The 12682-nt window shown below is 43.0% G+C and overlaps 1 protein-coding gene across 3 annotated transcripts in view; it reads right to left on the bottom strand.

Annotated features, from left to right (window-relative positions):
* Positions 1–9035, bottom strand: part of ACTR5 (actin related protein 5) — a 37653-nt gene extending 28618 nt beyond the window's left edge. Inside the window, exons 1-3 of one of the 3 annotated variants that reach the window (XM_045084193.1) lie at positions 8588–9035; positions 7129–7358; positions 4475–4644 (exon numbers count right to left, since the gene is read on the bottom strand). In XM_045084193.1, coding sequence (XP_044940128.1) covers positions 4475–4644; positions 7129–7358; positions 8588–8986 — 799 coding nt within the window. In that variant the 5' untranslated portion in view covers positions 8987–9035. The remainder of the gene's footprint in view (positions 1–4474; positions 4645–7128; positions 7359–8587) is intronic. The other 2 variants (XM_045084195.1, XM_004746438.3) reach the window with 2 other exon arrangements.
* Positions 9036–12682: the final 3647 nt, after the last annotated feature.

Raw genomic sequence — 12682 nt, 5'->3', positions numbered from 1 at the left:
AACCCAACTATTAAGAAACTCATTCTGAATATAATGATATAAGTAGATTAAAAAGATGGAAAGGCCATTCCATGCAAGCACTCAGCAAAATAAAGATGAAGTGGCTGTATTAATATCCAAGTAGACATCAAAGCCAAGAAAAGTACAAAGGATAAAAAGGGATACTGTATAATGATACTATATAATGATACTGTATAATGATAAAAGGTCAACTCATCAAGATAACCTAAGAATTCTAAATATTAAATTACCTAACAAAAGTGTTTTAGACACTTAAAAGCAAAAACTGACAGATATGAAAGAAGAAATAAAAAATTTACAATTACTCCTTGAGATTTCAAAACTCTTAACTGAGAGCTGGTGGTCAGAAGAACTGACCATCACCATCAACCAGTGAACCTAAACATCACAGAATATTCCACTCAACAGCAGAGTCCATGTTCTTTTCAAGGATAAATGGAACATTTGCCAAAGGAGACCACGCCACAGTCATAAAATAAACCTTCACAAGTTCCACTGATACGACATAATGAAATTAAAATAGAAATAAGTCACAGAAATACAACACAAGTATCTCCAAATACTTGGCTAAAAAACAACACCTTTCTAAGGGCAGCTGGGTGGCTCAGTCGGTTGGGCATCTGCCTTTGGCTTAGGTCGTGATTCATGATCCCTAGGTACTGGGATCAAGTCCTACATGGGACCGCCTGCTCAGCTGGGAGTCTGTTTCTCCCTCTCCTTCTGCATCCCCCGTTTGTCTGAACTTGCTGTCTCTCTCAAATAAATGCATGGAATCTTTAAAAAATAAAACACCTTACTTATTTTGCCTTTTAGCTTTCCACATCAACTATTTATTAAAATATCAAGTTGGATTTAACCCTTAAAACTTGAAGGTGATTTTTTTTAAATTAAATTTTTTATTTTAATTCCAGTATAGTTAACATAATAGCATTAGTTTCAGGTGTACAATATAGTGATTCGACAGTTCTATACAACATCCAGTGCTCATGCAAGCGTGCTCCTTAATCCCCATCACCTATTTCACCCATGCCTCCACCTTCCTGCCCTCTGGTAACTATCCATTTGTTCTTGATAATTAAGAGTCTGTTTCTTGGTTTGCCTCCTTTTTTTTTTCCCTTTGTTCATTTAGTTTTGTTTCTTAAATTCTACATATGAATGAAATAACATGATTTATCTTTCTCTTATTTCACTTAGCATAATACTCTAGCTCAATGCATGTCATTGCAGATGACATGATTTCATTCATTTTTATGGCTGATAATATTCTATTGTGTGTGTATCTATGTGTGTGTGTACACACACACACACACACACACACACATCGTCTTTATCCATTCATCTATCAGTGGACACTTGGGCTGCTTCTATAATTTGGCTATTGTAAATAAGGCTGCTAAAAACATAGGGAACACATATCCCTTTGAATTAGTGTTTTTGTGTTCTTGAGATAAATACCTAGTAGTGTGATTCCTGAATCACTGGTGGTTCTATTCACTTTCTGAGGAACCTCCATGCTGTTTTGCAGGGTGGCTGTACCAGTATGCATTCCTTTTAAATGCATCTGCCTTCGGCTTAGGTCGTGATTCCTTTTTCTCCATATCCTAGCCAACACTTGTTTCCTGTGTTTTTTATTTTAGCCATTCTGAGAGACATGAGATGGTATCTCCTTGTGGTTTGTTTTTTTTAATATTTTATTGATTTATTTAACAAAGAGAGACAGATCACATATAAGCAAAGAGGGGGGGAAGCAGGCTCCCCACTGAGCAGAGCCCAATGTGGGGCTTGATCGCAAGACCCTGAGATCATGACCTGAGCTGAAGGCAGAGGTTCAACCCACTGAGCCACCCAGGTGCCCCTCCTTGTGGTTCTGATCTGCATTTCCTTGATGGTGATGGTGAAAAGATGGTGATGCATCTTTTCACGTGTCTCTTGACCATCTGTATGTCTTCTTTGGAGAAATGCTTCCTCATGCCTTCTGCCCATTTTTAATCAGATTATTTGTTTTTTGGGTGTTGATTTGTGTAAGTTCTTTATATATTTTGGATACTAACCCTTCATTGAATGTGTCATTTACAAATACTTTCTCCCATTCCACAGGTTGTCATCTAGTTTTGTTGACTGTTTCCTTCACTGTGCAGATTTTTATTTTGATGTAGCCCCAATAAAACAACACATTTCTAAATAATCAATGGTTCATAAAAAGAAATCTTGAGGGAAATTAGAAAAGAAGTGAATTCAATAAAAATGAAAACATATCAAAATCTATCGAATGTAGAAAAAGCAATGCTGAAGGAGAAATTTGCAGCATTAAATGTTTATATTACAAGGAAGAATGATCTCATGATAATCTGAACTTCTATCTTAAGAATCTAGAAGAGAGCAAACTAAACCTAAAGCAAGTAGAAGGAAATAATAAAAAGACATCAATGAGATTACCTAAATAGTCCTATTGAGATTACCTAAATAGTCCTATATCTATTAAACTGAATCCATAGTTAAGTCTTCAGAAAAAGAAATCCTCAGGCTCAAATAGTTCCACTAGAGAATTCTATCAAACATTTACAGGAAAAAAAAATCAATTACCTACACAATCTTCTTCAGAAAATAGAAAAAGTGGCGGCGTGGGGGAAATGCCTGGGTGGCACAGTCAGTTAAGCATTTAACTCTTGGTTTTGACTCATATCATGATCTCAGGGTCGTGTCAGGCTCGAGAGCTTGAGCATGAAGCCTCCTTAAGATTCTCTCTCCTGCTGCCTTTTCCCCACCAAAATCAATTAAAAAATTTTTAAAAAGAAGAAGAGGGAACACTTTTCAGCTAATTTAACAAGACCAGCATCACCATGATACAAAGATCAGACAAAGATCAGATAAGAAAACTATAGACATAAAACCCCATAAAATATTACCAACTCAAATAAAGCAACATATAAAAAGAATAATATATCTGAGCAACTGGGGTCTATCACCCACCCAATCAAGGCTAGTTCAACACCCAAAATCAACCATTATAATCTTCTCTATGAATAGTCCAAAGCAGAAACACCATAGGATCCTATCAATTGGTGTAGAAAATGCATTTCACAAAATTCTAAATCCATTCATGATAAAAATACTTAGTAAAACTAGGAACAGAAGGGAATTTCCACAGCTTGATAAAGGACATCTGCAAAAAAACTTCTCATTAACATCATATACTTAATAGTGAAAGACTATGTCCTCCACCGCCTCAAAAACAGGCTCTGGGCACAAGACAAGGATGCCCACTATCACCACTCTATTCAACACTGTACTGCAAGTCCCAGCCAGTAAAATAAGGCAAGAAAAAAGGAGAAAAAAAAAAAAAAGCAAACAGATTGGGAAGGCAGAAATAAAACTGTCCCAATTCACAGATGATACGTCTATAAAAAATTCCCAAGGAGGGGCGCCTGGGTGGCTCAGCGGGTTAAAGCCTCTGCCTTCGGCTCAGGTCATGATCCCAGAGTTCTGGGATTGAGCCCCGCATCGGGCTCTCTGCTCAGCGGGGAGCCTGCTTCCTGCTCTCTCTCTCTCTCTCTCTCTCTGCCTGCCTCTCCGCCTACTTGTGATTTCTGTCAAATAAATAAATAAAACCTTAAAAAAAAAATTCCCAAGGAATCTACAAAAAACTAAAATAAATTTAGCAAGGGCAAAGGATATAAGGTCACAACATAAAAATTAACTGCATTTCTATACATGAACAATGAGCGAGTGGAAACTGAAATGAAACAAGCAAAGAAAGGCGGAGGCATAAATTGAACAGAACATGTACAGGATTAATATGTCAAAAACTACAAAATGCTGAAGAAAGAAATCAATAAAGACCTAAGTAAATGGAAAGACCTACTACATTCATGGATTAGAAGATTCCATATAGTACAAAATGTCACTTCTCCCCAGTCTAGATTTAATATTAGATCCTGACTTATATTGTTTTTGGATTTTTAATTAAAATGTTGCTTCATATCCAATCTAATCCACAGGTTTAATATACTTTCAATCAAAATCCCGATAGAACATTTTTGTAGATATGAACAAGCTAATCCTAACATCTATATGGAAAGGCAAAGGAAGTAAAATGGCTCAGTGGGTTAAAGCCTCTGCCTTCAGCTCAGGTCATGATCTCACCCTGCATCAGGCTCTCTGCTCAGGGGGGAGCCTGCTTCCTCCTCTCTCTCTGCCTGCCTCTCTGCCTGCTTGTGATCTCTGTCTGTCAAATAAATAAATAAAATCTTAAAAAAAAAAAATTTTTTTTTTTTAAATAGCCAAAGCCCTTTTGAAAAAGAACCCACATACATAGTTATCAGTTTACTGAATAGTTTAAGCAAATCCGAAAAGAGGGGATACTATAAGGCAGAAGAGTCACCATGGGAACAATTTAAGCAACACTCTCCATGTACAGTATCTACAAGTCACAGGCAAATGCCCTCTTCGTTACCTTCCACATAATCTTCAGCAACGTAGCTGTGCTCGTGCAGGATCTCCTCCATGCGGCTCAGAGTGATGGCTGCCAGGTGCCCAGGATACTTCAGCTGCAGGAGGCGCTGGAGGTAGCCAGCTGCTTGGCTTCCTCCCAGATTGATGCGTTTGCAGTTTTTAGCATCTAACCTACAATCAAGGAATGGAAAACAGCACTGACATTGTGGCAACGTGGAAGAAAGAACAGGAAACATTTTGTGGGGAGTTCGGGGGAAGGATAACAATCCAGATGAACAAAGAAGAAAAAGACCCACTGAGGGAATAGAAAACTCTACAGATGAAGGGACAATAAAAGGGTCCTCTTAGACAATGCAGGAAATCCTAGTCCACACACAGACACACTGGCACCTAACTTTCGGAAAGAGTCTCAGAAGGAAACAAGGTTCAATGGGAAGATTGTGTACTCCGAATTCAGACTCTTATGTCACCTGTCAGGCGTTTCTCCTGTGGTCCTTGTAGAATTAGCTGGGGGAAATGTTAAACATGCCAAATTCTCAGGACTCATTTCCTTTGGGGTAGTCCTGGGAATACACATTTTAACGAGCTTCCCAGGTAAACGTAGCACAGGCTGGAGTTGGAGAACCCCTCCCCTAGATAGTCCGCCTCTACTGATGTATCCACATTAAGTAAGCAAGCACACACTGGTTTACTGTGATCTCCTAAAAGGACCAGGTTCCTTTCACATGATGTGAAGGGGAAGAGAACCAGAATGATGACATTCTTCTCAGTGTGAGAAATTGAGAGGAGCGGAGCACGAGGATCTTGCTGCCCGGACATGCTGCTGTGATACCACAGCTTACCAGCAGATGCCAGTACAGAACAGGCTAGGCTCCACTGTGCTCATTTCTTAGCTTTCAGGTAAAATACTTTTCTCTCGATATGCTATAAAACTAACAATGTTATTTTTAATTTCCACATATTCTGTTTACATAAAATATAAAATTCCATATACCAGGAGTATTCAGTAATGTATAAAAGAAGTATTATCAGGCGCCTGGCTGGCTCAGTGGGTTAAGCCACTGCCTTCGGCTCAGGTCATGGTCTCGGGGTCCCAGGATGTAGTCCCACATTGGGCTCTCTGCTCAGCGGGAAGCCTGCTTCCCCCCCCGCCCCCCCGCCTGCCTCTCTGCCTACTTGTGATCTCTCTCAGTGTCAAATAAATAAATAAAATCTTAAAAAAAAAAAAAGTATTATCTTCATAAATTTCTGTAGAAACTTTAAGAGAAATGACCACCTTCAGTCTCAATGAATTCAACAATTATTTTAACTTAAACATTCAGACTCTTTCATGCCTCACAAAATGCCATCACCAACATTATCTCATTTCATGCTCAGGGTAGCCCCGAAAAATCAGTTCTTCCCCCATTTTACATGTTAAGAAGCTAAGTGAAGAGGGCAAATAACCTCATCCTCAATAGGGTTGCAAACCCAGGCACTGGATTCCAAAACCAAGGCTCCACTCCCTACTTACATGCCCTCTTTATGCAATAAGAAATTATCTCAGGAGAGTACAATACTGGCCAAGTCTCTTCTCAGATAATAAAAGTCCAACTATTAAATGAAAACATGTTTAGAGGCACCTGGATGGCTCAGTCAGTTAAGCGTCTGCCCTCAGCCGGGGTCACAATCCCAGGATCCTGGGACTGAACTCTGCATCAGACTCCCTGCTCAGTGGGGAGCCTGATTCTCTCTCTCCCCTTCCCCCTGCTCTCTCTTTGTCAAATAAATAAAATCTAAAAAAAAAAAAAAGGTTTAAAAATGACAGAAATTGGTGCACCTGGGTGTCCCAGTGGGTTGAACCTCTCTGCTTTTGGCTCAGGTCATGATCCCAGGGTCCTGGAATCTCTGCTCAGCAGGGAGCCTGCTTCCTCCTCTCTCTCTGCCTGCCTCTCTGCCTACTTGTGATCTCTGTCAAATAAATAAATAAAACCTTAAAAAAAAAAAATGACAGAAACTACTCTAACCTTTTATCCATCTTGGAAATACTTAATAAGTACCTCTATTATGTGCCAGGCACTGTATCTGAAAAAAAAGGTCTAAACAATCATGATTAAAGTGCTTTAAACAAAAAAATAACCTCTTAATAAAAAAGTGACTCCAGAACACAAAGATTATTTAAATTATTCAAATAATTTTTTTTTAAAGAGTTATTTATTTGAGAGAGTGAGCATGAGTGAGTGGGAGATGCAGAGGAAGAAGAGACTCCTTGTTGAGCAGGGAGCCCGGTGCAGGGCTCGATCCCAGGACCCTGAGATCATGACCTGAGCCGACGGCAGACGCTTAACCAACTGAGCCACTCAGGTGCCCCTAAATTATTCAAATAATTTATTCAAAACATTTTATGGAGCACCCACTCTATGTTAGCTATTTTGGCCATAATCCAAAATAGGAAAAATTCTAGAATTATGGATTTGGACCTCAAAGACCATCTACTGCAACTCCCTCCAGGAGGTCACAAAGGATGGAAGGTGAATTGACTCAACTGAACCAAGTCCAGAGGCCAGTTCACAGTTCAATACCTGTTCTTTCCATTTCAGCTTTCAAGCAGGCACCCAATAAATGTTTCCTGAATGCTTCTCAAAACAGCACTCAAATGCTGTCAGTGTTACTTACCTCCCTTCTAAGATGGGCAAAATATGTGTACACTGGTATCCAGAGGAAATGATGAGTCCACTGGACATCAAGTTCTTTGGCTTATTGTGGTAGAAGCTGAAGAGGCTGTCGATTCCATACGCAACCTTAGGAATCCCATAGCACTCAAAAAGAAGCTCAGACATCATTTGTCGAGAATACAGTGGGTTGCACACAGCTTCTGTCAAAACTATGGGATGATCAACACAGCCCTACTTTGAAAGAAAAGGGAGAACAAAGTAACAAAAGAATACTCTTTTTAAAGCATAAAAGAAACCAAAGTCCTACTGTAAAGACTGAATTTACTTTTGGTCTCCAATCAAAAACCTGACCAGAAACAACTATAAAACACTCATCTCATCTTTACTGGAAGCTGTTTTAGGAAATATGAAAGTAGGGTCAATTTAAGGTTATTAAGTCAAGCCCCATCCAAACTGTCAGCAAATCATGTTGGCTCCATCTTCACTTTACCTCCAGAATCTATTTGCTTCTACCAGATCCCCCTCCCCGGTCTCCTTCACCTAAGTCACTACCACCTCTCACTTGGGTTATTACAACAGCCACCTTACTGGTCTTCTGGTTCTACCCTATAACCCATGCCAGTCCAATATTCATAGCAGCTATAGTGATCCTTTTGGAACAGAAGTCATGTCCTTCCTTTGCTAATCGTTCCTCTTTCACAAAATTAAAAGCCAAATGGGATTTGCTCCATCACCTCTCTGACTTCCTCCTCCAATTACTACTCTCCCCTCATTCGGGCTTCTCTTAGGATTAAGGCACACTCCTGCCTCAGGGCCTTTTCACTGGCTGTTCCCTCTGGAATACTATTCACTCACATTCACATGGCTTACTCCCTCAAACACCTCTTTCAATCCTTGCTGGAACCTCTCCCTGAGTCCTGCTCTACCCTGACCATCTGAAAAAATGCAATCCTCTCCTCTTCTACCATGCCTAAGAATCTACTACTAAATTCTACTGCTTATTAGTCTGCCTTTTCATACTAGAATGTCTTTCCTTTCTAGATCTACAGCACAGGAAATTTTGTTACACTCACGGATGTAGTCTAGAAAAGTGCCTGGCAAAAATACAAAAATAAAATAAAAAAAGAAAAATAAAAAAAATAAAAAAAAAATAAAAGTGCCTGGCACAGAGAAGGTGCTCAATACAGTTTAGTTAATAAATGAATCTGACAACAAACGAGCACCCAAATGTACGCGGCAAGAGAGAAGGAGCATTGTTTATTGTTCACTGCTGTACTCCCAAGAGCCTAGCCCAGAGCTTACACACGTTGGGCGCTTAAGATTTATTCGACTGGCTGGCTGAATGACTAAATGACAATGAGAACTACCATAGTGACGACGTCCTCTCCCAAAGTGGAGTGCGGGGAGCTGCGACCTCACCCCTCCCCTCAAGCCCAACCCACATCCCCCCACCGCTTCACCTGTGAGGAGACACCCAGATGCTGGAAGCTGTAGTCCAGCAGCAGCTCCTGCAGCTCCAGGTTGACCGGTACGTTGCGGTCGAAGGGTGAGCGCAGCATCCAGCGCAGCGGCTCCAGGCTGCCCAGCGCGTTGCCCACCTGCGGGCCCGCCCCGCCCCGAGCCCCGCCCCGCCCGCGGGCGCACACGGAGCGGAACTGCAGGCGCGGCTCGGGGCCCGGGTCCGGTCCGGGGCATGCCCAGCCGGCGCGGGCCTGGAACGACCCGTTGTCCAGCACAAGTGGCACCGGCAGTGGGCCGAGAGCACCCGGGCCGGCCTCCAGCACAGGGTCTGGCGCGGCGCGGGCATCGCGGAACGGGAAGACGTTCGCCACCGGACCGGCCGCACCGGCCGCCGCCATTTTGGAGCGCGCACGCTGTGCCCGCCCCTCGCCGTAGCGCCCGCCCAGACGGCGCGAAGCCCCGCCCCTAGCCGCAGCGCCCGCCCAGAAGGCGCAAAGCCCCGCCCCCTCACCGTAGCTCCCGCAACGACGGCACGAGACCCGGCCCGGTGCGTGCAGAGAACCTCCCAAAGCCTCCTCCCCTCGCTACGCCTGGCGAGCCTTTTTGCGTGATCCCTCCCTCGCAACCCAGACCGTCTTTGAGATCGCTAAGCCCCGCCCGGTCTGGCCTCGAAGTCCCGCCTTCGTTTAACTTCGCCTCACCGTCCGATCTGGCCACGCCCCTTCGCTCTAGCCGGGACGCCGGCTCGTAAGCCCCGCCCCATATGCGTAACACCACCAGGCTCCGCCCCTTCCCGGCCTCCAGAACTGGGCTCTAAACTACGCCAGGCCCCCCTTTTCGCCTAGCCACACCCCGTTTTTCGGGTAACTCACCTTCAACCGCCCTTGGCTCCTCCTCCACAGGGTTTTGACGCTCTCAGCCGGGCTGTCTGAGGTATTGACAGTGTTCAATTTCTTGATCAGCGATATTGCTACGTGCTCTCACTTTGTGAAAAGTCATCGGACCGCCCACTTAGGCTTAGCGCGCTTTCTGTGGGTAGTGTTTTGCAATACAGTAAAGTGTCGTCATAGCTTTATTATTATTAAATAAATTATTTATATCTTTATTAACTCCCACAGACGGTGCTCTCTCACTGAGACCTCAAAGACTGAGAAGAGGATTAAATGATTCTCTATATGGAAAATTCTCTCTTCCTTTTAGTGGTGTAACTCCCAGGCAAGGGAGTATGACTCCCAAAGAATCTAATACGACTCTTTGACTAAATTCTGGCCCATGGGGGTGGGAGCGGCGATAATGTGACACGCCCCTCCCAGTTTTAGCTCTGAAAGTAATGACAAGCTCTCCTCCATCCAGTTTCCCCCAGATAGAGGGATAACAAAGGTTTAGAGCAGCTACCTTGACTCTACGCTTCCAGTTCTAGAACATGTAACTTTGACAGAAAAAAGCAAGTTAATTATAAAAATGGCTCTGGGGGCGCTTGGGTGGCTCAGTGGGTTAAAGCCTCTGCCTTCAGCTCAGGTCATGATCCCAGGGTCCTGGAATCGAGCCCTGCATCAGGCTCTCTGCTGAGTGGGGAGCCTGCTTCCCTTCCTTTCTCTCTGCCTACTTGTGATCTCTGTCAAGTAAATAAATAAAATCTTTCAAAAAAAAATGGCTCTGAATAAACACTTTTAGCAAAAGATAAGACCTTAAACCTTTCTCAAAATCTCTGAAACCCCTCTAGGCCAGATTGAGAACCTAGAGCCTAGTGGCAAAATCAGATTAAGGGCGTTGTTTTCCAACACAAACCCATTGTCTCAGGTATCTGAAAATACCCATCCTTGATCTGTGAACGCAGGAATAAGCAGAAGACAGAGAACTATAAATGTAAGTGAATGTAAGTTTAAGAGTTATATCTATGTGTGCTAACATGGACACATAGTCAAGATTTCTTTTTAAAAGAAAGAAGTGGGGGCACCTGTGCGGCTCAGTGGGTTAAGCCTCTGCCTTTGGCTCAGGTGGTGATCTCAGGGTCCTGCGACCCAGCCCTGCCTCAGGCTCTCTGCTCAGCAGGGAGCTTGTTTCCCCCTCTCCCTCTGCCTGCCTCTCTGTCTATTTGTGATCTCTCTCTGTGTGTCAAATAAATAAATAAAATATATATTTTTAAAAGATTTTATTTATTTATTTGTCAGAGAGAGAGCGAGCAAGAGCGAGCATAGGCAGACAGAGTGGAAGGCAGAGTCAGAGGGAGAAGCAGGCTCCCTGCGGAGCAAGGAGCCCGATGTGGGACTCGATCCCAGGACGCTGGGATCATGACCTGAGCTGAAGGCAGCTGCTTAACCAACTGAGCCACCCAGACGTCCCAATAAATAAAATATTTTTAAAAAATAAAAAAAAGAAATAAGTGAAGGCAGTACAGGGTACAGTGAACTCCCTTTATGAGAGGGGACAAATACATATGGTTTTGCTTGTATTTTCATACAGATAGAGAGGAAACCAATGTGAGTTAACTCATAAAGGGAGGAGCCAAGGTGGGAGGATCAGGTGTGGGAAAGTTTTTCACTACATACTTTAACACATCTTTAGCCATGTGAATGAATTACTTTTTCAGGAAAAAAAAAAAAAAACAACACTACGTATAAGTAAGGTAGACTGGATTCTTGATCCCAGTTCTTCACGCCCATATTAAAATAGAATTAGAATCCAAACCATCTGTCATGTAACTTTGTAGGGCCTCACTATGGGTTGGTTCTGGGCTTGGTCATGTGGCTTGTGTTTAGCCAAGGATAATCAAATGTCATCTGAGCAGAGGCTTTAAATGTTCTTTGTGGTTTAGCCTGCCCTCTTGCACTCCTGCTGTCAGTCATGAGAAGAACATACCCTGAGTCTAAAGAGGATGGAAGACCCCTGGAACAGACCAGAAATCAAACTGCAACCTGGAGCCAAGTCCAGCTCTGACCTGAAGCCTAAAGTAGACCTGCTCTGTGGACCCATGAACAGCAACAACACAAATGTCCTTATCATCCTCTGAAATTCTGGGTTACCATGCAGCATTATTGCGGGAGAACACTGACAGCTACACTAGACCCATGCGGTCCAATACTACTTTCTGGCCATGATGGAAATGTCCTACAGTCTCCAGCATCTAATGCATGAGCCACATGTGAGTGGTGCAACTGTGAGGAACTGATTTTTTTCTTTTTTTAAATTTTAACTCTACATTTTTTTTTAAGATTTTATTTATTTATTTGACAGAGATCACAAGTAGGCAGAGAGGCAGGCAGAGAGAGAGGAAGGGAAGCAGGCTCCCTGCTGAGCAGAGAGCCCCATGTGGGACTCGATCCCAGGATCCTGAGATCATGACCTGAGCCGAAGGCAGTGGCTTAACACACTGAGCCACCCAGGCGCCCCTTAACTCTACATTTAAATTTTAAATAACCATAGGTAGCTAGTGGCTACTCTGTTGCACAACATAGCACTAGTCAAAAATCTATGGCTGTAATGTCTGTGGAGGCTGAGAAAAATTAAGGCCATCCCACCTCAGGTTTAGCCTTAGCGTAAGTACAGCCATCTTAGCTCCAGCAGTCATCTCAGACCCCATGCCCAAGGGCTGAACTTTCCTCTACTTTACTTTAGTTCTAAGGACCTCCACCCTGCTTTGGTTCCAGAGACCCCCACCCTGCTTTAGTAACAGGAATCCCTACCCTGATTTAGTAATAGGAACCCATAAATACCCCTGCCTTAACTAAGCTTGGGGTCCAAGTCCCTACTCCACCGTGTTGGGTATACTTGGGCCCAAGCTTAAGCTTGTCGTATAAACCCTCGTGTGATTGCAACAGTGTTGGATCCTTGGTGGTCTCTCGGACATGAAAAGTTGGGTACAACAATGTCCACTATGGAAAGAACCTAGATGTCTATAAACAGATAAATGGATAAAGAAGATGTGGTATATATGTTCAATGGAACACTATACAGCCACCAAAAGAAATGAAATCTTGCCATTTGCGATGACGTGGATGGAACTAGAGGGTATTATGCTTAGTAAAATAAGTCAATCAGAGAAAGACAATTATCATATGATCTCCCTGATATGAGGAAGTTGAAAGGCAATGTGG

The sequence above is a fragment of the Mustela putorius genome, unplaced genomic scaffold (genome assembly GCF_011764305.1).
Source record: "Mustela putorius furo isolate JIRA1106 unplaced genomic scaffold, ASM1176430v1.1 tig00000743_pilon_pilon_pilon, whole genome shotgun sequence".
Taxonomy (NCBI): domain Eukaryota; kingdom Metazoa; phylum Chordata; class Mammalia; order Carnivora; family Mustelidae; genus Mustela; species Mustela putorius.
Note: the sequence above shows the minus strand (reverse complement) of the source record. Positions and strands in the feature narration are given on the sequence as shown.